Source organism: Branchiostoma lanceolatum, chromosome 1, assembly GCF_035083965.1.
Source record: "Branchiostoma lanceolatum isolate klBraLanc5 chromosome 1, klBraLanc5.hap2, whole genome shotgun sequence".
NCBI lineage: Eukaryota > Metazoa > Chordata > Leptocardii > Amphioxiformes > Branchiostomatidae > Branchiostoma > Branchiostoma lanceolatum.
The window spans coordinates 43,287,742-43,312,672 of NC_089722.1; the positions used below are offsets into that span (position 1 = coordinate 43,287,742).

General features: G+C 41.5%; 2 protein-coding genes and 1 pseudogene across 3 annotated transcripts; all 3 read right to left on the reverse strand.

Annotated features, from left to right (window-relative positions):
- On the reverse strand, positions 1-1,202 carry LOC136427203 (gastrula zinc finger protein XlCGF57.1-like). The gene is made up of 2 exons (XM_066415980.1): positions 824-1,202; positions 1-8 (listed from the first exon to the last, which is right to left on the reverse strand). The coding sequence occupies exons 1-2, from the start codon at positions 1,200-1,202 to the stop codon at positions 1-3; spliced, it is 387 nt and encodes a 128-aa protein (XP_066272077.1).
- Positions 170-15,007, reverse strand: LOC136424522 (zinc finger protein 79-like). Of its 2 annotated transcripts, none has more exons than XM_066413146.1 (2): positions 14,928-15,007; positions 170-1,759 (listed from the first exon to the last, which is right to left on the reverse strand). In XM_066413146.1, the coding sequence occupies exon 2, from the start codon at positions 1,750-1,752 to the stop codon at positions 1,228-1,230; it is 525 nt and encodes a 174-aa protein (XP_066269243.1). In that variant the 5' UTR covers positions 1,753-1,759; positions 14,928-15,007; the 3' UTR covers positions 170-1,227. The 2 variants fall into 2 exon arrangements, with proteins under 2 accessions (XP_066269243.1, XP_066269236.1); XM_066413139.1 differs by lacking the exon at positions 14,928-15,007 and adding an exon at positions 4,307-4,379.
- LOC136427208 (zinc finger protein Xfin-like) lies at positions 1,913-23,919 on the reverse strand (annotated as a pseudogene).
- Between the last annotated feature and the right edge of the window lie 1,012 nt (positions 23,920-24,931).

Here is a 24,931-nt window from a genome sequence, read left to right on the forward strand (position 1 = left end):
TCAGGTTACTGAAAAGAAACGTCACGGCATTAAACTTAATGCACACTTGTTAAACTAAATCAGATCAACTCGTAGGATATCAGCACAAAATCAAGTGTCAGGTTAGCCTATATCAGAATTGACGTAAATAAGTTTGATACTTAGTTTTTAAAACCTCCTTATTCTAACACAGTACATCTTACAAAGCATGATCCTCTCATGTTCTAGCATTTCTTACGAAAACTATACAAAATGTCTAATGATATATATTGAGAGTTATCAGGACTTAAATGACTGTGTATCTCTGTTATATTGTATCTGACCCTGACCTCTTCCCGCATGACCTCAATGAAAAGCAGCCTTTGTGCCGATTTGAGCTTATCATGAATAAACAAAGGTTCAAACAAACAAACTACAGACCTAAAGTACTTGTTACAGAATAAGGAGATGTACAGATTTATCACATTACTGTAGGAAAAAAACGTTTTCAGTTCCGGTATAGCAGGAAATAATTTGTGAACTATCATAGGGTCATTCCAAGTGGGAATGCTGTAAGCAGGTCTCGACAAATAATATTTCACAAATTAGGGACCTTAAACTTTGACCTTGGACCACAATGCATTGCGACTGAAGATGCTCAACCGGAACCGTGAAATGACCTATTCTCACACTAGGACACATGTAGTGTTCTTACATCCATTTTCTTCTTTTCCATACACATGTATGTGTTGCTGGATAGCTTTTATTGTCCTGTACCTGCACTCCGTACACAATTACAGTTTTTTTAAAGTGTGTTTAGCTAGATGCAGAACTAAATGTGATTTTCGTGCTGCAGAATACTCACACTGGTCACACCTGTAGGGTTTTTCACCAGTATGGGTTCTCATATGTATGACCAACTCAGTCTTTCTGACGCACCTGTACCCGCACTCCCCACACATGAAGGGTTTGTCACCCGTATGTGTGGCTAGATGTCTGTCCAAGCTCGATTTCTCTGCAGCAGAGTAGTCACACTGGTCATACTTGTACGGTTTTTCACCTGTATGAGTTCTCATATGTCTGGATAGGTTACGCTTGATGGCTGTCTTGTACCCGCACTCATCACATATGAAGGGTTTCTCGCCAGTGTGTTTGGCTAGATGTCTGTCCAAGGTAAATTTCTGTGCAGCAGAATAGTTGCATTTGTCACATTTGTAGGGTTTTTCACCAGTATGGGTTCTCATATGTTGGGGTAAGGCAGACTTCTTACTAGTAGCTGTACCCACACTCGCCACACATGTAGGGCTTCTCACCGGTGTGTTTGGCTCGATGTTGGTCCAATGTAGCTTTATCTGCAGCAGAATAATCACACTGGTCACACTTGTGGGCTTTTTCTCCAGTATGAGTTTTCATGTGCCTGGAAAGGTTACTTTTGTGAGCTACCCTGTACCCGCACTCCCCACACATGTAGGGTTTCTGACCGGTGTGTGTGGCTAGATGGCAGGCCAAGCTAGATTTGTCTGCAGCAGAATAATCACATTGGTCACACTTGTAGGGTTTTTCACCTGTATGGGTTCTTATATGTCTGGACAAGTTGGAGTTTTTGATAGTCCTGTACCCGCACTCGCCACATTTATAGGTTTTCTCATGATGAGCTTCTGGCTGATTGTCCAAACTGGTTTTGTTTCCTGTCGGCTGGTCTCCAACATTGTTTGTACCTCTGAATCCAGGAGTATGGCCAATACCGAAGTTCTGGGGAACAGCAGTAGGGGATCTATTACCTGCCTCTGCCATGTCTAACCTAGTGGAAAAATTCAAAAAGATAAAACACATCAATTGAAAATATAATAACGGAAGAGTATAATTTTGTTATGTTGATACCCAAAAATGTGAGGTTGGTGCAACAATTTTACAGCCTCTACCCCGTTAATGACGTGTTTTTTTTAAATTTTTTTTTTTAGTTAACACCTCACCCACTTGTACTCCTATCTTCCTCCCCCCCTGTGGTCACACCTGTAGGATTTTTCACCAGTATTGGTTCTGATATGTTTGGCCAACTGAGCCTTTCTGATGTACCTGTACCCGCACTCCCCACACATGAAGGGTTTGTCACCTCAATGTTTGGCTAGATGTCTGTCCAAGCTGGATTTCTGTGCAGCAGAATAGTCGCACTGGTCACACTTGTATGGTTTTTCACCTGTATGGATTCTCATATGTTTGGATAAGTGACTCTTGTCAGCTGTCCTGTACTCACACTCCTCACAGATGTAGGGTTTCTCACCAGTGTGTTTGGCTAGATGTCGGTCCAAGGAGGATTTATCTGCAGCGGAATAGTGACACTGGTCACACTTGAAGGGTTTTTCACCAGTATGAGTTCTCATATGTCTGGATAGGTTACGCTTGATGGCTGTCTTGTGCCCGCACTCATCACACATGAAGGGTTTCTCACCAGTGTGTTTGGCTAGATGTCTGTCCAAGTTAAATTTCTGTGCAGCAGAATAGTTGCATTTGTCACACTTGTAGGGTTTTTCACCAGTATGAGTTCTCATATGTTTTGATAGGTTACGCTTGTCGGCTGTCCTGTACCCGCACTCTCCACACATGAAGGGTTTCTCATCGGTGTGTGTGGCTAGATGTCGGTCCAAATGCTGTTTCTGTGCGGCGGAATAGTCACACTGGTCACACTTGTAGGGTTTCTCGCCAGTATGGATTCTCATATGCACGGATAGGCTACACGTGTCGGCTGTCCTATACCCGCACTCCCCGCACATGTAGGGTTTCTCACCAGTGTGTTTGGCTAGATGTCGGTCCAAGGTAGATTTTAGTGCAGCAGAATAGTCACACTGGTCACACTTGTAGGGTTTTTCACCAGTATGGGTTGTCATATGTCTGGATAGGCTAAGCCTGAGGCTTGTCCTGTACCCGCACTCCCCACACATGAAGGGTTTCTCACCAGTGTGTTTGGCTAGATGTCTGTCCAAATTGGATTTCTGTGCAGCGGAATAGTCACACTGGTCACATTTGTAAGGTTTTTCACCGGTATGGGTTCTAATATGTTCGGACAAGTGAAACTTTTGAGTTGTCCTGTACCCGCACTCCTCACACATATAGGGTTTTTCACCAGTATGTGTTCTTATATGTTGGGATAAGTGAGACTTTTTTGCTGTCCTGTAATCACACTCCCCACACATGTAGGGTTTTTCTTTATTATGTGCTTCTAGCTGATTGTCCAAACTGGTTTTGGTTGTTGTTTCCTTCTCTTTAATATTGCTTGCATCCTTGCCCAAGAAAACTCCGGTAGGCGATCCATCACAGAAGTTCTTGGGAACAGCAGTACGAGACCCATTATCTGCCCCTGCCATGTCTAACCTAATGGACAAATAAATCTAATACGTGAAACACATAAATCGAAACATGATAAGTCAAGAGTGTATTTTGTGTCAATGTCCAATTTTTGCATTCTTTCTTGCATTCTGTGTGCATGTTATTTAGGAGTACATGTACATTGTATAAATCATTTGTATAAATTGTACATTGTATAAATTATGATTAAAGATTATTTTTCTGCTGATACCAAAATGGGAAGCTGCTGCGGCGTCTTTCCACCACGCCTATCGTCATGACGTTAAAACTGACCCACTTGTACTGCCCTACACTTTCATTAACCTGCCATACAAACCATATTTGTAAAGTTGACCACACATGCACGGGATTTTGTTTTTCAATCTCATGTTTTCTACAATATTTCTGCCTCATTTTGGTGTTTCTATAGCACCTTTCTTGGAGTCTATGTTACAAAAATGACTACTTTGTCTGGAAAGGGGGGACACCTAGACCCCATTGAAAGCCTTTCTTGGTGGGATTTTTGGTCAAATTTTGGCAATTCTGGGGTGAAAATGACAGGTTAGACTTCATACTTTTAGAATGTGTTGCCAAAAACGACCTTTCTCCATCTTTTTGTCTTCCGGACCCCCATGAAATAGTGGGATGGTCGCGAGCGGGCCCTTATAAGGCAAATGGACTGACTCAAGTACCCTCGCTCGGGGGTGTTTCCCCGGAGAATAGTCGTACAGAAGCTCTCGCAATTCTGACAGGTTAGAATTTGAGGGTACGTTTTCTTGGTCAGAATCTTTGGTCCCTGAGATAATGACACCAAATTTCTCTCAACTTCGCCATAGGAATGCGTGTACTAGTATTATTGGCCCAAACTAGCCCCCCTCCCCCTTCTGAATTTTCTCGTCCCGAAAATCTTATATTCCGTTCTGATGTGGCCAATACACCATAGAAATTATCTATAGCTCTTCAGCCCCATAATGAGGTAGATATCTAGTCTAAATCTAGCTCTTACCTGCTTTAGTGTTGAGTTTTGCCCTGACAAAATCCTGCGTGCGTCCTCTACCAAAGCGAAGCAACGGGTCAAAGGTGAACTCTGAGGGGGTTGAAAGGTCATATTTTGTGCCTGGTTACCCAGTTAGGGGGTGGAAATTTCTACCTACCATTCTCTTGTCAGTTTGTTTTCAACTTCCGTTTTTGCCAAGAGAGGAATGTTATACTAAGGATTTATGTAATTCTGATGGAACTACCAACGGAGGCGGGTAGCATATTTTGTACACAAAAGTGTTTTTGCTTTTCATATTTTCTATGTATATCTGGTACACATTTTATGGTACACTTTGTACCTGCTACAATGGTCGCGCAATAAAGTTCTCTAAAGTTCTCTGTAATATACATCATGTATGCGTATGTATGTAAATCCTTCTGGTCTCTGTACACTTTTGTAACTTTTCGTCTTCAGCTGACTCCAAAAAAAAGTCAACCCCAGCTTGTCCAGATGTAGCAAACACTCGTAATAAGTGGTCTATCGTTAAAACAGTGTCAGTCATAGTTCACTGTCACATGTACGTTTTCCCTATATTTCTACATGTATCTGCAATTAGCTCACGGGCAGGAACGTGCAATAGAACTTTCTTGTTAACGCGTAGTAGTAAATATAAACTATTATCACATAGCCAGGTGGCGTCGAACAATCAGAAGCCTCCATTGCTGATGACGCCATAACACACCCTTGATCATCATTCCTCTTATTATGTAGATGGGGAGGTTATCTTTTTGTTATCATTCGTATAATGTTTATCTGTTCCCCAAAATGTTTACTACCTACTATCAGATGCATCCTTGATAGTATAAGGGATCTATGCGTCATAGAGAAATTGTCTACTCTTATATGGTCAGTTTGGATAGGCTATATGATAATAACGTTAATAACGCCTCTTCCTCGGTGTATATGGTGTCATAACGCCTGGCCATGTGCTATAACCACCTCATAAAACCACCTCGTTCGCTTCGCTAACTCTGGTTTTATTCTGTGGTTATAGCACATGGCCAGGCGTTATGACACCATATACACCTCGGGGCGGGTCATTAATCCTTAATTATCATGCGTCTGCTGATATGCAGACTACCAGCATAACAAGACCTTACACGCTGATATGTATGTAAATAGGTGTAACTATGTACGGCAAGTACAACAACATACATCTAATAAAAGTTAAAATGCAATGGAAACTTTCGTTTGATTATTTTTTATTATCATATTTATTTTTGCTTGTCAGAATCAAATTAAATCAACTGTGATCTAATGTATCAGCCGCTTCATATAACATATAAAACAACAGGTATAGCATAACCATTAGTGTACTAATATATAGTTTATACTGTATAGGTCAGTAAATAAATGATTTAATAAACATCACAGCCTCTAACTTTATGCATACGTTTCAATGAAGCAGAACATTTTGTCAGGATGTTAGCAAAAGGTCAGGCGTCAGGATACTAGTAGCCTATGTTAGATTGGACAGAAATAAGTTTGTTCATGAGTTTTAAAACTTATTCTTTAAAATTACAATACTTATAACAAACCTTGCTCCTCTCTATTGCAGGAGTCTTTGTCACAGCCATTAAGTACTTGGTAGAGACTAAGTAGATGTACAGATAATGTACAGTGTTATCATATTTGTAGAGATTCTCTTTTGTATGAATAAGTCTTCTCACAGTTCTGGCACAGCATATGATTGTTGGTAATAGAGTAGCTTAAGGTCCCTCCAAGCGAGAATGTTGAAAAATACGTCTTAACCAATAATTGTTAAAAAATAAGGGACCTTAAACCTTGACCTAAGACCACAATGCATCACGACTGCAGATGCGCACTCGAACCGTGAAATGGCTTATTCTTAGATACGGCGTAGATCTTACATCAATTTGTCTTTGTACCAAATACAGCAATGCTACCTGAATTAAGCATTGTATTGCCTTGTTGCAATGTTAAAAGATAACTTTCTATAGGATGTCAATACAAAATCAGGATAACTGTAAGGCGTTATGATAATTGACAGAATAAGTTTGTTGCTGTTTTAAAACATCCTTAATCTTGACATTAGAAGTGTTTTTAAGAACGTATACTCAACTCTGAGGCAGGATTCTTTGCCACACGACCAGAACTGTGAAACGTCTTATTCACTCACTGGCGTTAAACACAATTAGCGTTCTTACACCCATTTCCCTTAGTTCCACATACATGTATGTATGGCTGGATAACTTCTATTGTCCTGTACCTGCACTCCATACACAATTACAGTTTTTTAGTGTGTTTAGCTAGATGCCGGACAAGATGTAATTTTCGAGCTGCAGAATACTCACACTGGTCACACTTGTAGGGTTTTTCACCTGTATGGGTCCTCATATGAGTGCATAGGTTACACTTGTGAGCGGTCCTGTATCCGCACTTCCCACACATGTAGGGTTTTTCTACATGGCTCTCTAATGCGGATTTCTGTGCGGCGGAATAATCACACTGGTCACATTTGTACGGTTTTTCTCCTGTGTGAGTTCTCAGATGTTTGGACAAGTGAGACTTCCGAGTTGTCCTGTACCCGCACTCGCCACACATGTAGGGTTTTTCGCCAGTATGTTTTGCTAGATGGGTGTCCAATGTGGATTTCTGTGCTGCAGAATAATCACTCTGGTCACATTTGTAGGGTTTTTCACCTGTATGGGTTCTCATGTGTTTGGACAAGTGAGACTTCCGAGTTGTCCTGTGCCCGCACTCGCCACACATGTAGGGTTTTTCTCCTGTGTGAGTTCTCATATGTTTGGATAACTGGAGCTTTTGAGCTGTCCTGTATCCGCACTCCCCACACATGAAGGGTTTCTCACCGGTGTGTTTGGCTAGATGTCTGTCCAATGTGGATTTCTGTGCAGCAGAATAGTCACACTGGTCACACTTGTAGGGTTTTTCACCTGTATGGGTTCTCATGTGTTTGGACAAGTGAGACTTCCGAGTTGTCCTGTGCCCGCACTCGCCACACATGTAGGGTTTTTCGCCAGTATGTTTGGCTAGATGGCTGTTTAACTCGCCTTTCTGTGCAGCAGAATAATCACACTGGTCACACTTGTACGGGTTTTCACCTGTATGAGTTCTCATGTGTCTGGATAGATTATGCTTGGTAGCTGCCCTGTACCCGCACTCATCACACATGAAGGGTTTTTCACCAGTATGGGTTCTCATATGCTTAGATAGGTGAGACCTGTTAGCTGTCCTGTACCCGCACTCTCCGCACATGTAGGGTTTCTCACCAGTGTGTCTGGCTCGATGTTGATCCAGATAATATTTCAGTGCAGCAGAATAGTCGCACTGATCACACTTGAAGGGTTTTTCACCAGTATGGGTTTTTATATGTGCGGATAGGTTAAGCCTGTAAGCCGTCTTGTACCCGCACTCGCCACAAATGAAGGGTTTCTCACCAGTATGGACTCTCATATGTCTGGTTAGGTCACCCTTTCCTTTTGTCCTGTACTCACACTCCCCGCACATGTAGGGTTTCTCACCAGTATGTGCTTCTGGCTGACTGTCCAAACTGTCTTTGGCTCCTGTCGGCTGATCTTTAACACTGCTTGTACCTCCTTTCCCTAAAACCACAGTGGGAGACCCTTCACTGAAGGTCTGGGGAACAGCAGTAGGAGACCCATAACCTGCATCTGCCATGTCTACCCTAACGGACAAAAATTTGAAAGACATTAATAAAAAATATAATAATTGAAGAGTTCATTTTTTTCTGCTGGTACAAAAAATGTTGCTACAAGTTACAACAGTCCAGCCACCACTCCTATCGTAATGACGTTAAAACCTGGCCCAGTTGTACTTGTTCCTTTAATACTCCCCCCGAAACCCCGAGTTCGATATCCCTGTGTGGCAGGCCAGGCTCACAGGGTCGGTGTGGGAAGCAGTGAAACAAAGAAGCAAGTAGAACAGTCTCCTGGCCCCCCGGGATTCAAACCCATGCCGAAACTGGGCAGCCAGATCACAGGCACGTACGCCTTAACCAACAGGCTAAAAGGTCTAGACCAGCTAGACCGGTGAGTTTGGAGGCACTTGAACCCCATTGTTAGAGCTTCAGGGGGGACGAGGGTATTAATTAGCGCAACAGTAAAGAGGACATAAAAACATTGAAAGCCTGTCTTGGTGGGATTTTTGGTGAAATCTTGGCAATTCTGGGGTGGGTATGACAGGTTAGACTTCATACTTGTAGTTGTAGAATATATTGACAAAAAAACGACCTTTCTCAATCAATTTGTTTTCTCACCCCCCGCGAGATAGTGGAATGGTCGCGAGCGGGCCCTTTTAATGCAAATGGACTGACTCAAGTGCTCTGGCTCGGGGGGTTTCCCAGGAGAATAGCCGTATACTAGTATAGAAATTCTCATAATTCATTTAGATGACAGTCTACAGATCCGGTTAGAATTTGGATTCCTGGGATAATGACAACTTATTTCTGTCAACTGCTTCAAAGGAATGAATGCATTATTGGCCCAAATTGTAGTACCCTAGTAATCCACCTTCAGTTTCGAAGTTTTCAGTTTTGAATCTGCTACTGGAACTAGTATACAAGCCATGTTTCTAAAGTTGCCCACGCATGAACGCATATTCTATCATTTAACACATGTTTTCTATTGTACTTTAATGTCTCATTTTGGTTGTTCTATAGCACCATCCTTGTTGTTTTTCTAACAAAAAAATGTCTCGATACACGTAACGTGTGGTTTCGCCCCCCTCCCCCTCTCCAATTTTCTCACCCCGAAAAGCCTTACATTCCGTCCTAATGTGGCCCGTACACCATAGAAACGACCTATAGCTCCTCTGCTTTATGATAAGATAGATATTTAGCATAACTCAAGTTCTTACCTGCTTTTATTGTTGATTTTCCCTTCTCACAATCCGGCAAGTCTCTTCTAGCGAAGCAGCGGGTGGAAGGTGAACTGAGGGTGGGTGAAAGGTCATATTTTGTGCCTCGTTACCCAGTTAGTGTAAAAAGTTCCACCTACATTTTAGAATGGTTGCACCCATTTGCTAACCTTTCTGGATTCTTTTGGTATTTTTCTTTTTCTTTTCTTTCTTCCTTCAGCTTCTTTCTTTCTTTCTTTCTTTGTAAGTTCGAACTTTTATACAGGGAACTGTAATTTAGATGGGAAAAATCACCAATGGAGGTTGGTAGCATCTTGTGCACACAAAATAAACCTTTGACTAATCATTATACTTCACGTTATAGTTTTCGGCGAGTGTTCTCTCTCTCTGTATTGACAGTTGCATTCTACTTCCCTAAATATTGCCGGGTTTAAGATTGCCTTTGTTGTCTTTGCCCACTTTTAAATTGAAAGTTCTTTGCAAATCCTTGCTCGTAGGCTAATTGCAATTACAGTCGTACATGTAACACGGAGTGGACGGGCAGAAAATGATCAACAATGTAACATATGACTACTCTAGTCTTAGCTACTGACACTAAGTTCTAACTTATTGGGTTCGGCTTCTTTTGCCGAGAAAGTGGAAGACGAATGAAAAAAAAAAACACATTACAATCTTGAACCGCCAACACCTAGGGCTCCTACTTTTCATGTCTGCGTAACTGGATAGACGATAAGACTCGTCTTCAATATTTTCATTACAGGTGGGATATGTTTTGTTTATTATGTCATGGGCTGTTGATTTATGTATAATCTAACATTCATTATTGAGGGAACGAAGCCGTTTAACCTTTAACCCTTCTGTAAATCAGGTAACCCTGTGATATTTCTTTTATGCCAGATGGGATATGTTTTGTTTATTATGTCATGGGCTGTAGATTGAAGAATAATCTAACATTCAGCGTCGCTATTGAGGAAACCATTCCTTTTAACTTTTCCTCTGAGTTGCCTCGTAATCACATTCACCACGCATGCAGGGCTTTGTGTTTTGCTACATGAACCAAGCCTTTTAACATTTAAACCTTTTGGTAAGTCAGGTAACCCTGTGAATTTCTTTCAGGTCTGTTAGAGAGAGTTGGAACGTTTTCACTTGTACGGCCAGCATGGTAGCATCTACCAGTTTCAGTTCAGTTCCGTCCATCCTCTTGAGTTAGAGGTGACACACATGTTTCCACAACTTTCTGTCGCCCATGACAGATCGAAGATCCTACCACACTAGATCAACATGAAATGAAACCTGTTCTTTTATTACACTTACTAGCATATTTTTATTAACATTAGTAGCATATTCTATTAAACTTATTAGCATATTATCATTAACATTAGTAGCATATTTTATTAAACTTATTAGCATATTATCATTAACATTAGTAGCATATTTTATTAAACTTATTAGCATATTTTGAATCAGCTGTGTTCTTACACACCGACCATGACAGACGCTTCATAAAACATAATCTTAGCTGACTATAATACATTCCAGATATATCATTCATAATTATCCCAATATATAGTGTATATGCTAGTAAATATCATATCGACCATGACAGACGTTTCACAAAACACAACCTTAGTTCACTATGATGCATTTCAGGTATATCAGTCATAATTATTCCAATATATAGTGTATATGCTAGTAAATAAGTAAGTAAGAAAAAAAACATCGCAGCCTTGAAAAATGCACAGCTTTTTGAAATTATATCAGTAATTATGCTTGTTATCAGTAATCATGCTTCTTAAAAGATTCTAAATCAATATTCTTACATATAAAACATGAAATTCGCTTCATATTACAGAAGATTATGTTAAACACTCCATTAAAGCATAATCATTCGTGTACTAATATATAGGTATAGGTTAGTGATTAATCAGCTTTTAACTTTATGAAGACTTGAAATAAAGCACAACCTTTAGTAAAATGTCAGCACAAAGTCAGCTGTCAGGATAGCCTATATTAGATTTAACGGAAATAAGTTTGGTATCGAGTGTCAAAACCTTCTTTACACCTTGTTGCGTCACCTACATGTAAAGCAATTCAAACAAAGCATGTTCCACTCTGCTGTACGTTTTCTTTTGAGTAACATGACATAAAGTACTCGATAGAGACTAAAGTACTCTAGATGTACAGATTCTGCACAGTGTTATCATATTTGTACAGATTCACTTCTGCATGAATAAGTCTTCTCACAGTTCCAGCACCACAGGGGGTTTGTCGGTAATGTCATAGGTTAAATCCACTCCAAGCGGGATCGGGAATGATGCAACCACGTCTAGACGTTGTTTAAAAATGAGGAATCTTACACATTGACCTTGGACGACAATGCACCACGAAAGCAGATGCGCATTCGGAACTGTGAAATGACATATAGAACACATGTAGTGTTCTTATATCAATTTTCCTATGTTCCATACATATGTATCGATGGCTGAATAACTTCTGTTGTCCTGTACCTGCGATTCGTACACATTTCTCATCAGTGTGTTTAGCTACATGCCCGACAAAATCTGATTTTCGAGCTGCTGAATACTCACACTGGTTACACTTGTAGGTTCGTTATTCAGCAATGTGGGTTCTCATATGGCTGGATAAGTGACACTTGTGAGCTGTTCTGTATCCGCACTTGTCACACATAAAGGGTTTCTCACCAGTATGGGTTCTCATATGTCTGGATAAGGCAGATTTGTGACCTGTTCTGTACCCGCACTCCCCACACTTGTAGGGTTTCTCACCAGTATGGGTTCTCATATGTTGGGATAAGGCAGATTTGTGACCTGTTCTGTACCCGCACTCCCCACACTTGTAGGGTTTCTCACCAGTATGGGTTCTCATATGTTGGGATAAGGCAGATTTGTGACCTGTTCTGTACCCGCACTCCCCACACATGTGGGGTTTTTCTCCAGTGTGTTTGACTAGATGTCGGTCCAATGTGGATTTATGTGCAGCGGCATAATCACACTGGTCACACTTGAAGGGTTTTTCTCCTGTGTGGATTCTCATATGTTCGGATAAGTCAGAATTGTTAGTTGTCCTGTACCCGCACTCACCACACATGTAGGGTTTCTCACTGGTGTGTTTGGCTAGATGTCGGTCCAAATGATGTTTCTGTGCAGCGGAATAGTCACACTGGTCACACTTGTAGGGTTTTTCACCAGTATGGGTTCTCATATGCACGGATAGGTAACGCCTGTCGGCTGTCCTGTACCCGCACTCCCCACACATGTAGGGTTTCTCACCGGTGTGTTTGGCTAGATGTCTGTTCAAGGTGCTCTTCTTTCTGGCAGAATAGTCACACTGGTCACATTTGTAGGGGGTTTCACCGGTATGGGTTCTCATATGTGCGGAAAGGTTACACTTCTTAGTTGTCCTGTACCCGCACTCTCCACACATGAAGGGTTTCTCACCAGTATGTTTGGCTAGATGTTGGTTCAATGTTGATTTTTTTGCAGCAGAATAATCACACTGGTCACAGTTGTACGGTTTTTCTCCAGTATGGGTTCTCATATGTTCGGATAGGTGATGCTTGTGAGCTGTCCTAAACTCACACTCCCCACACATGTAGGGTTTCTCACCGGTGTGTTTGGCTAGATGTTTGTCCAAATCGGATTTCTGTGCAGCGGAATAGTCACACTGGTCACACTTGTAGGGTTTTTCACCAGTATGAGTTCTCATATGTTGGGATAAGTTATACATTTGGGTTGTTCTGAACCCGCACTCCCCGCACATGTAGGGTTTTTCACCTGTATGAGTTCTTAGATGTTTCGATAGCTCATGCTTCTCAGCTGTCTTGTACCCACACTCCCTGCACATGTGGGGTTTGTCACCAGTATGGACTCTCCGATGATGTCTGGATAGGCTACGCTTGTGAGCTGTCCTGTACCCGCACTCCCCACACTGATAGGGTTTTTCACCGGTATGTTTGGCTCGATGACTGTCCATTGAGGACTTCGTTGCAGCAGAATAGTCACACTGGTGGCATTTGTAGGGTTTTTCACCAGTATGAGTTCTCATATGTTTGAATAGGTGAGACCTGTCAGTTGTCCTGTACCCGCATTCTCCGCACATGTAGGGTTTATCACCAGTGTGTTTGGCTAGATGCCTGTCCAAATTGACTTTCTGTGCAGCAGAGTAGTCACACTGGTCACACCTGTACGGTTTTTCACCAGTATGGGTTGTCATATGTCTGGATAGGCTAAGCCTGAGACTTGTCCTGTACCCGCATTCCCCGCACATGTAGGGTTTCTCACCGGTGTGTTTGGCTAGATGTTTGTCCAAGGTGGATTTCTGTGCAGCGGAATAGTCACACTGGTCACATTTGTAAGGTTTTTCACCAGTATGGGTTCTAATATGTCTGAAAAAGTGAAACTTTTTTGCTGTCCTGTACCCGCACTCCCCACATACGTAGGGTTTTCCTTTTCATTTCATTTCATTTCATTTCATTTTATTTATACAGGGGAAATACAACTCAGGCTGTGAAGTTGTATTATATGTGCTTCCAGCTGATTGTCCAAACTTGTTTTGGTGGTTGTTGCGTTCTCTTTAACATTGCTTGCATCCTTGCCCCAGGAAACTCCGATAGAAGATCCATCACAGAAGTTCTTGGGAACACCAATAGGAGACCCATTATCTGCTATGTCTAACCTAATGGACAAATATATAAGTCAAGAGTGTATTTTGTGTCAATGCCCTGTTTTCGCATTATTTCTTGCATTCTGTGTGCATGTAATTCAGGAGTACATCATGTACTCCTGAATTACATGCACACAGTTTATACAATGTACAATTTATACAAATGATTTATACAATGTACATGTACTACATGTACATTGTATAAATCATTTGTATAAATTGTACATTGTATAAACTATGATTACAGATCATTTTTCTGCTGATACAAAAAATGGGAAGCTGCTCAAACGTCTTTCCACCACTCCTATCGTAATGACGTTAAAATTTTACTCTATCCTTACTGTCCTTCACTTTCACTTTCATCAACCTGCCATCGTCTACAAACCATATCTGTAAAGTTAACCACACATGCAATTTTGTTTTTCAATCTCATGTTTTCTACAGTATTTCTGCCTCATTTTGGTGGTTCTATAGCACCTTTCTTGGAGTCTGTCTTATAAAAATGACTACTTTGTCTCGAAGGGGGGGATACCTAGACCCCATTGAAAGCCTTTCTTGGCGGGATTTTTGGTCAAATTTTGGCAATTCTGGGGTGAGAATGACAGGCCAGACTTGTTCTCTCATCTTTCTCTATCTTTTTGTCTTCCGGACCCCCGGGAGATAGTGGGATGGTCGCGAGCGGGCCCTCATAAGGCAAATGGACTAACTCAAGTGCTCTCGCTCGGGGGTGTTTCCCCGGAGAATAGTCGTATAGAAGTTCTCGCAATTCTCGTAATTCTGACAGGTTAGAATTTGAGGGTAAGTTTTCTGGGTCAGAATCTTTGGTCCCTGAGATAATGACACCAAATGTCTGGCAATTTCCCCATAGGAATGCATGTATCATTGGCCCAAACTGGAATACCCTACCCCCCCCCCCCCGAAACACTTGAAGTTTCTCGTCCCAAAAAATTTCACATTCCGTTCTGATGTGGCCAATACACCGTAGAAATGATCTATAGCTCTTCAGTCCCATAATGAGGTAGATATCTAGTCTAAATCTAGTTCTTACCTGCTTAAGCGTTGATTTTTGCCCTGACAAAATCTTGCAAGCGTCCTCTAGCTCTAAGCGAAGCAACGGGTTAAAGGTGAACTCTGCGTGGGTTGAAAGGTCATATTTTGTGCCTGGTGACCCAGTTAGAGGGTGGAAATTTCTACCTACATTGTACACAATGCTGCAATGCTGCCCTTCTCTTGTCAGTTTGTTTTCACCTTCCTTTTTTTGCCAAGAAAGGAATGTAATACACAGGACTTATATAATTACGATGGAACAAAAAATTACCAAGGGAGGCGGGTAGCATATTTTGTACACAAAAGACACTCTGTGTTTTTGCCATTCATATTTTGTATGCATATCTGGTGACATTCAATATACATCATGTATGCGTATGTATGTAAATCTTCTCGTCTCTGTACACTTTTGTTAACTTTTTCGTCTTTCGCTGCCTCCTAAAATAGAAGTCAACCCCAGCTTGTCCAAATGTAGGAAAGTAGCCTATCGTTAAAACAGTGTCAGTCTGTTCACTGTCACATGTTTTCCCTATATTTCTACATGTACCTGCAATTACCTACCTATTCCCCTACAATTAGCCCACGGGTATGAACGTGCAATAGAATTTTCTTGTTAGCGCGTAGTAGTAAATATGAACTATTATCATGCGTCTGCTGATATGCATGACAATAGGTTGGTAGCAGGACAAGATCTTACACGCTCATATGTATGAAATTAGCTGTGACCATGTACCGCTAGTACAACAACGTATCTAATAGAACTAAAAATAAAAGTTAAAATGCAATGGAAACTTTTATTTGGTTACTTTATTTTTGCTTTTTAATTAATCAAATTAACTGAGATCTTACAAATCAGCCATCACAGTCACTTCACATAACATATCGGTCGCTTTATATAACATATAAAACATTAGGTATAACATAATCATTAGTGTACTAATAAATAGTTTATACTGTACAGGTTAGTAAATAAGTGAGATGATAAACATGACAGCCTCTAAATTTATGCCCACGTTTCAATGAAGAAAAACATTTTGTAGGATGTCAGTGCAAAGCCAGGCGGCAGGATACTAGTCGCCTGTATTAGATTTGACATAAAAAATTTTGTATTGAGTTTTTTAAACCAACTTCCTCTTTACATGAAGGATACTTCTAACAAACCATGCTCCTCTCTATTGCATTATTCTTTGACAGATGTTAAGTACTTGGTAGAGGCTAAGTAGATGTACAGATACTGTACAGTGTTATCATATTTGTACAGATTCTCTTTTGTATGAATAAGTCTTCTCAGAGTTCCGACACAGCAGAGGATTGTGGGAAATGTCCTGTTCTCACGCTCCCCACACATGTAGGGTTTCTCACCGGTGTGTTTGGCTACATGTCGGTTCAAAGTGGATCTGAATGCTGTAGAATAGTCACACTTGTCACGCTTGTAGGGTTTCTCACCGGTGTGTTTGGCTACATGTTGGTACAAAGTGGTAGATTTATGTGAAGCAGAATAATCACACTCATCACAGTTGAAGGGTTTTTCACCAGTATGAGTTCTCATGTGTCGGGATAGGTTACCTTTGTCAGCTGTCCTGTGCCCGCACTCGTCACACTTGTATGGGTTCTTATATGTCGGGATAAGAGAAGCTTGTGAGCTGTGCTGTACCCACACTCCCCACACATGTTGGGTTCCCACCAGTGTGCTTGGCTAGATGTCGGTCCAAATTGGATTTCTGAGCAGCAGAATAATCACACTGGTCACACTTGTAGGGTTTTTCACCTGTATGGGTTCTCATGTGTTCGGATAAGTGAGACTTTCGAGTTGCTCTGTATCCGCACTCCCCGCACATGTAGGGTTTTTCACCAGAGTGTTTTGCTAGATGTCGGTGTAAATCACCTTTCTGAGCAGCAGAATAATCACACTGGTCACACTTGTACGGTTTTTCACCTGTATGAGTTCTCATATGTCTTGATAGAACAAGCTTGTGAGCTGTCCTGAACCCACACTCCCCACACATGTAGGGTTTTTCACCAGAGTGTTTTGCTAGATGTCGGTTTAAATCACCTTTCTGAGCAGCAGAATAGTCACACTGTTCACACTTGTAGGGTCTTTCACCTGTATGGGTTCTCATATGTTTCGATAAGTGAGACTTTTGAATTGCTCTGTATCCGCATTCCCCACACTTGTAGGGTCTTTCACCTGTATGGGTTCTCATATGTCTGGACAAGTTCTTGCTGATAGTTCTGTAGCCACACTCCCCGCACATGTAGGGTTTTTCACCAGAGTGTTTTGCTAGATGTCGGTTTAAATCACCTTTCTGAGCAGCAGAATAATCACACTGGTCACACATGTAGGGTTTTTCCCCTGTATGGGTTCTCAAATGTGTGGACAACTTGGACTTGCTGATAGTCCTGTACCCGCACTCCCCGCACATATAGGGTTTCTCATTAGTATGTGTTTCTCGCTGATTGTCCAAACTGGTTTTGGTTCCTGTCGGCTGGTCTTCAACATTGCTTGTATCTCTGCCCGATGAAACCCCAGTAGGAGACCCGTCACAGGAGCGCTGGGGAACAGCAGTGGGAGACCAATTACCTGTCTCTGCCATGTCTAAGATAATAATAGAAAACAATTTGAAAAGATGAAACACATCAATCGAATTCATGACAAGTCAAGAGTGCATTTTTCTACTTGTATCAGAAATGCAAAGTTACTACAACAACTGTCCAGCCTCCACTCCCATCGTAATGACGTTAAAAACTGTTCTCCTGTCTTACTGCCCACCCCCCGCTTCAGTTTTATAAATCTGGTATACAAACCGTTTTTCCGCAGTTGACCACGCATGCACGCAAATTTCCTTTTCATTTTTACATGTTTTTTATTGTAGTTTGTGTCGTTTTTGTGACATTGCAGCAACCCTCTTGGAGTTTTAATGATAAAAACGACCCTTTTGTCCAGAAAGGAGTGACGTGATATTTCGCCCCCCTCCCCCATCGCTAATTTTCTCACCCCGAAAAATCTTACATTCCGTCCTAATGTCGCCCGTATATAAATAATGGAAACGACCTATAGCTCCTCTGCTTCACGATAAGGTAGATATTCAGCAGAACTCAAGTTCTTACCTGCTTCAAGTGTTAATTGTAGACTCACAATCCTGCAGGCGTCTTCTGGCGAAACAGCGGGTGGAAGGTGAACTAAAGCGTGGGGTGAAAGGTTAAATTTTGTGCCTGGTTACCCAATGAATTTGTTAGTGTGCGGGAAGTTCTGCCAGCATTGTAGAACGCTTGCCCCAATCTGCTGACATTTTTATCTTATTTTTGTTTGTATCATTTTCTTTCTTGCTTTGTTCCCTTTTGATAGCTAAAGGTAGGTCTGTTAAACACAGGGCAATTACGTATTCACATAAATACAGCGTCGTTATACAAGTACAAGAACAAGAACAACAAGTTATCAGGGGTACCAAGCATCGTGACCCCTGACCTTTGTAAGTGAAGTCACATTGTGATTTTTCTGTGACGTTTGTTTCCGAGAGTTGGAAAGTTCGGAGAGAAATGTCGTCCAACCTGACAGAGGAGGCGTCGTTCCGAGAGCGTCCTGGCGACCAGGCTGTGTCTCAGGTTAGACTGGTGTCTGCTTTTACAACTCTCTGGTAAAAATTTTGTCGTGTTGGTACCGGGATGTGGGGAGGGGGGCGATGTAATATTTTCAAATCTGCTCCCAGCTATGACGTTGTCAGTACGTAAAGCGAGCGCCCTCCATGTGCACAGCTGGTACTGTGGCAGAGTCTCTGTTTTCACTCGAATCCATGCTCTGACTGTCGGCCTGTTTAAGACACGGTTATTTTAGGGACGTTGTGTTGAGTGCCAACATTTATTCAGACGCAAACAATATGTCATGTTTTGACATCGTGTCACTCCAAGATGGTTAACACCAGATGTAGCACACCGGAGGCAGTACCGGGGAGACTTTAGCGTGCAAAGCTTAGGCAGGTTTTCAGACAAAGTCTCTTCAATAGGCAGATGTTTGTTTGATCGTATGTTAAAGCAATGTTTTTATGTCTTGAAAATATAATGTGTTATATATGTGGCGCATGTGTTTATGTTTTGACATTATGTTTCCTTTCATTGTGGCAAACATGTTACACAATCAAGTTCTGAAGCTTCTTTCCTCTTGCTAGATTGAAGAAGCAACAGAAGATCTGCATGAACAGACAGAAGAGAAACGGGCTTGTCCAGAAACAGACCATGGAGGGACAAGGAAACAACGCCGCAAGACTCACAGTGGTGAGAGACCACATCGATGTCGGGAATGCGAGTTCTCCACATCCAAGATGTCCGCCCTGAAACGGCACGTTAGGACGTCGCACGCCGCGGGTAAGGGGGAACAAACAAAGGAAGATCACGGTGGTGAGAGACCATTCCAGTGCGCTGTCTGCGACTATTCTGCTGCACGAAAGGTGAACCTCAAACTTCACATCATGGCGAAACACAGTAACTACCGGCCGTACAAATGCACACAGTGCGACTACTCTGCAGTCATTCAATCATATTTAAAGGTCCATATGAGGTCACACACTGGTGAGAAGCCATACCGCTGTGAGATGTGTGCTTACTCCACAGCCCGGAAGAGCAATTTGAAGAGTCACATGGCCACCCACACTGGTGAGAAGCGGTACAAGTGTGAAGTCTGTGACTATTCTGCAGTACATATGTCTCACTTGAAGTTGCACAGGGCTACACACACTGGTGAGAAACAATACAGCTGTGAGACATGTGCTTACTCCACAGCCTTGAAGTGTAATTTGCAGCGTCACATGGCTACACACACTGGGGAGAAACCTTATCAATGTGGCATTTGTGGCTATTCTGCAGCACACATGTCTCTCTTAAAGAAGCACATGGCAAGACACACTGGTGAGAAACCTTACAAGTGTGGAGTTTGTGATTATTCTGCAATACAAAAGTACGCTTTGAAGTATCACATGGCTACCCACACTGGTGAGAAACCGTACAAGTGTGAATTATGTGACTATTCTACAGCACAAATGTCTAGATTAAAGCGCCACATGGCTACCCACACTGGGGAGAAACCTCACAAGTGCGAGGTTTGTGGCTATTCTGCAGCACAAATGTCCACTTTGAAGAAGCACATGGATACCCACACTGGTGAGAAGCCTCACAAGTGCGAGGTTTGTGATTATTCTGCAATACGAAAGTCCACTTTGAAGGTTCACATGGCTACCCACACTGGGGAGAAACCGTACAAGTGTGTGGTTTGCAGTTATTCTGCAGGTGACAAGTCTAATTTGAGAAAGCACATGAAGAAACACGCCGATAAAAATCCATGTTAACGTGAACATGTCCACAGTGACACAGCCTGGTCATTCTAGTTTCTGTAGTGGTTTTTATGGAAGCAACGACCACAGTTTATAAAGCATACGAGACAAACACGCCGATAACAAGGCATACGAATGTGTACATGTTCACACAATCTGTTGTTACAAGTTTGTCACCATTCTAGTTTTTGTTGTCTGCTTGTTTCTTTCTTTATTTTTATGGACAGGAACACACAAAAAATGGACACAACAAAAGGACAGAGTATACGAGACAAACTGGTCGAGTCAGCTCATGTGATTATTGTTATTATTAGAATTTGCTTACTTTTCTGATAATGTTCTTAATGTCCTGCATTTATCCTGATGGGAAAATAAAAGCTAAGTTAACATACAGACGCTGTAATGATCTCTGATGAAAATGTTGTGTACCGAAATCATCGTCATCTTTTGTTACATGGCAGGAGCAAACTTGTCTTCCCTCATGCCCAAACCTGGTGATGATAATCTGCAGCAATGCATCATGGGGGCAGAAATAGACTGTTATGATAATATTGGTTATTACGGTATCATATCTTGAGTTACTTATTACCTGGTGGTGATAATATCCAGCAGTTTATCTTGTGGTAAAAATTTCCGACAAGAAATAGCTTTTGTTGTTATGACTTTACAATATCATATGCATAATTAGTTTCTGTAGCTTGCTTTGGAACTGCATTCATAGTGATGATGTTATTATCATCTTTTAGTTGTCCGGTTGAATGATTTAAAAGAGTTACAGTAAAACTATAAGTTACGTTTACGTTCCGAAGTATTAGAATTAATACGGTTAGCATAAAGTTATGTTTCATAAATGGGCATAATCTTGAGGGTGAAAAGAGGAATAAAAACATGTTCATACCGAAATTCTTGTTAGAGTATTAATTCATTAGTACGACTGTTGTGATGTACATATGTTATAGAATTATTCAGAGAAAGGAGGTGCATCAGCAGCACCAGCTCATTGTAGATGGTAGACATTGCAGGGGGGGGGGGCTTTTGAACAGAGAACTGCATCATTCAGAGAAGGGAGATAAATATGGGCACTATATTCAGAAATCGTTCATCGTAGACGGGTTCGGCCAAAATTCTATCGGGGTATAGAAAAAATTATTGGGTACGGTAGAAAAAGGAGTTTGACGAGAATTTTTTGTCATGAAAAATAGAGTTGATTTGTCGACACACTTACACTGCGCGCCTAGCTTAATTCCTTACATCTACCACACGGGAAATGGAATGGAACCTGTTCTTTAAGAAAACATTTTTATTATCGCTTGTCAGAAATCAGCACGTTTTGAATAAACTGTGTTCTTACTTATCAGCCATGACAGTCGCTCCATATAACACAAGATTACTTCACAATACTTCATAATGTTCAACACTCCTGGTATAGCATAATCATTAGTGCTCCAACATATCGTGTATATTGTTTATTGTTAAAACGACATCAATTAGTATAGATATAGGTTAGTACATGAGTGAGAATAAAATGTTACATGTTACACAGCATTTTGGAATAAAACCTGTTCAGATTTTGTTCTTTTAACAAACATTTTATTTTTACATGTCAGAAATGAGCATATTTTGAATCAACTGAGTTCTTACACATCAGCAATGACAGACGCTTCATATAAGAAACCTCTGAGCCGCAGAACACAGTGGATCATCATCATCATACTGTTACAAAAACTTACCTCACAATTCTACATCATTCTAAACATGGCAGGTATAGTATATCCATTAGTGTTCCAATACATAGAGTATAGGTTAGTAAGTCAGAAAATAGACAAGAATCACAGCCTTTAACGTGGCACACTTGTTACACCGAAGCACAACATTTCTATAAATGAATGTTGAACTGATGTACATGATTGCGTGTTATATACTTATATGGCACCGATATCAGCAATGCTGCCCAGATTGAGCATTGTGCTGCCTTGTTGCAATGTTAAAAGATAAAATAACATTTTATAGCTAGGATGTCAGTGCAAAATCAGGGGTCAGGATTGCCTATATTATAATTGACAGACCTACTGAGTTTTAAAGCCTCCTTATTCTTGACATTAGAAGTATTTCTAAGAAAGTATGCTCCGCTATGTGATAGGATTCAGATTCCAGAACTGTGAAATGGCTTATTACTCACACACTGGCGTAGAGCACATGTAGTGTTCTTACACCCATTTCCCTTAGGTCCATATACATGTATGTCTGTCTGGATAACCTCTGTTGTCCTGTACCTGGACTCCGTACACATTCAGAGTTTCTCATCAGTGGGTCTAGCTAGATGCCGGACAACAGCTGATTTTCGAACTGCTAATTATATTCACATAGCTCACACTAAGGTTTTTCACCAGTATGAGTTTTCATATGTGTAAATAGGTTATGCTTGGAGTGTTTGGTTAGATGTCTCTTTCATGTGTATTTCTGTGCAGCAGAATAATCACACTGGTCACACTTGTAGGATTTTACGCCAGTATGACATCTCATATGTTTTGATAAGTGAGACTTTTGAGTTGCTCTGTACCCGCACTCCCCACACATGTAGGGTTTTTCTCCAGTGTGTTTGGCTAGATGTCGGTCCAAATTGCATTTCTGCGCAGCGGAATAATCACACTGGTCACACTTGTAGGGGTTTTCACCTGTATGAGTTCTCATATGTTTTGATAACTGGAGCTTTTGAGCTGTCCTGTATCCGCACTCCCACAAATGTAGGGTTTCTCTCCAGTATGTTTGGCTAGATGTCGGTCCAATGTGGATTTCTGTGCAGCAGAATAGTCACACTGGTCACACTTGTAGGGTTTTTCTCCTGTATGGGTTCTCATATGTCTGGATATGTGACTCTTGTTAACTGTCCTGTATCCGCACTCGTCACACATAAAGGGTTTTTCATCGGTGTGTTTGGCTAGATGTCGGTCCAAAAGGATTTTCAGTGAAGCTGTATATTCACACTGGTCACACTTGTAGGGTTTCTCACCAGTATGGGTTCTCATATGTCTGGATAGGCTACCCCTGTCAGCTGACCTGTACCCGCACTCTCCGCACATGAAGGGTTTTTCACCAGTGTGTCTGGCTAGATGTCGGTCCAAATTGCATTTCTGCGCAGTGGAATAATCACACTGGTCACATTTGTAGGGTTTTTCTCCTGTATGAGTTCTCATATGTATGGATAACTTGAGCTTTTGAGCTGTCCTGTACCCGCACTCGTCACACATGTAGGGTTTCTCACCGGTGTGTTTGGCTAAATGTCTGTCCAATGTAGATTTCTGCGCAGCAGAATAATCACACTGGTCACACTTGTAGGGTTTTTCACCTGTATGGGTTCTCATATGTCTGGATATGTGACTCTTGCTAACTGTCCTGTACCCGCACTCGTCACATATGTAGGGTTTTTCACCTGTATGGGTTCTCATATGTCTGGACAACTTGGACTTGCTGATAGTCCTGTACCCGCACTCCCCACACTTGAATGGTTTCTCACCAGTATGTGCTTCTGGCTGGTTGTCCAAAATCGTTTTGGTTGCTGTTGGCTTGTCTTCAACCTTGCTTGTATCTCTGTCCAACAAAATTTCAGTAGGAGATACATCACAGAAGTTCTGCGGAACTTCAGTAGGAGACCCCTTTCCTGGCTCTGCCATGTCTAACCTATGGACAAATGATTGAAAGGATGAAACACACCAATCAGAAATAAGATAAGCCATGAGAGCATTTCTTCTGCTAATACCAAAAATGGGAGGTTGCTTCAACTGTCCAGCATTCACTTCCATAGTGATGACGTTCACACCTGACTCGCACCCCCCCCCCACTCGGAATGCAGTTTCATGAATCTGTCTACTAGTAACATACAATCCATTTGCGCACTCTGAGTATGCATGTCGCAAATTTGGTTTTCATTTCACATGGTTGTTATTGTAGTTTGTCTCCTTTTAGTGACACTATAGCCCACCTAACATAAACGGCCCTTCTATCTCGGAAAACTTGCAGGCGACACTCCAGTAATCGGCGCAGGCGCAATTGGCCAACTTTTAGCCCCAATAGGTTTGGTACCCTTGGTAAAAGTAGCTGTAGAGGGTTTTTTTTCTAGGATATGTTGGTATTTCTGAGCTGGATGTTACAGGTAAGGGTTTCTTCCTTCTAATTGTGTTGAAAAATCAGACTTTCATCCATGTTTGTGGTGTCTGTAGGCAGTAGAAGTTTTGTGGTGTTGTGTGATTATCAGGTAGAGAAGGAGGTCAAAGGTCATTTTTTTTGTAAACAGGGCCGGATTCGTAGGGGTTGTGCCGATTAGAAAGTTGAAATTATGCTCTAGATTGAAACTTTGGAGGCCTGACAGCCCTGCCAATGCATGTTTTTTATGGACTAAAACTCTGGTAGGTGACTTTTGACAGCTTCTTTCTTACATGATTGCCATATATTAAGATAGGAAGCTTGATTACGCTTCTGTGGCCTGCACGATCCTTGACGTGTCGGTTTCGCCCCCTCCCCCCTCGCTATTTTCTCTCTCATCCTCTGTAAAATCTTACATCCCGTCCTATAGTCGCCCATACACCATAGAAATGACCTATAGCTCCTCTACTGTATGCCAAGGTAGTTATGTAGTGTATCTCAACTTCTTACCTGCTTTTAGTGTAGACTTTTATCCTCACACAAT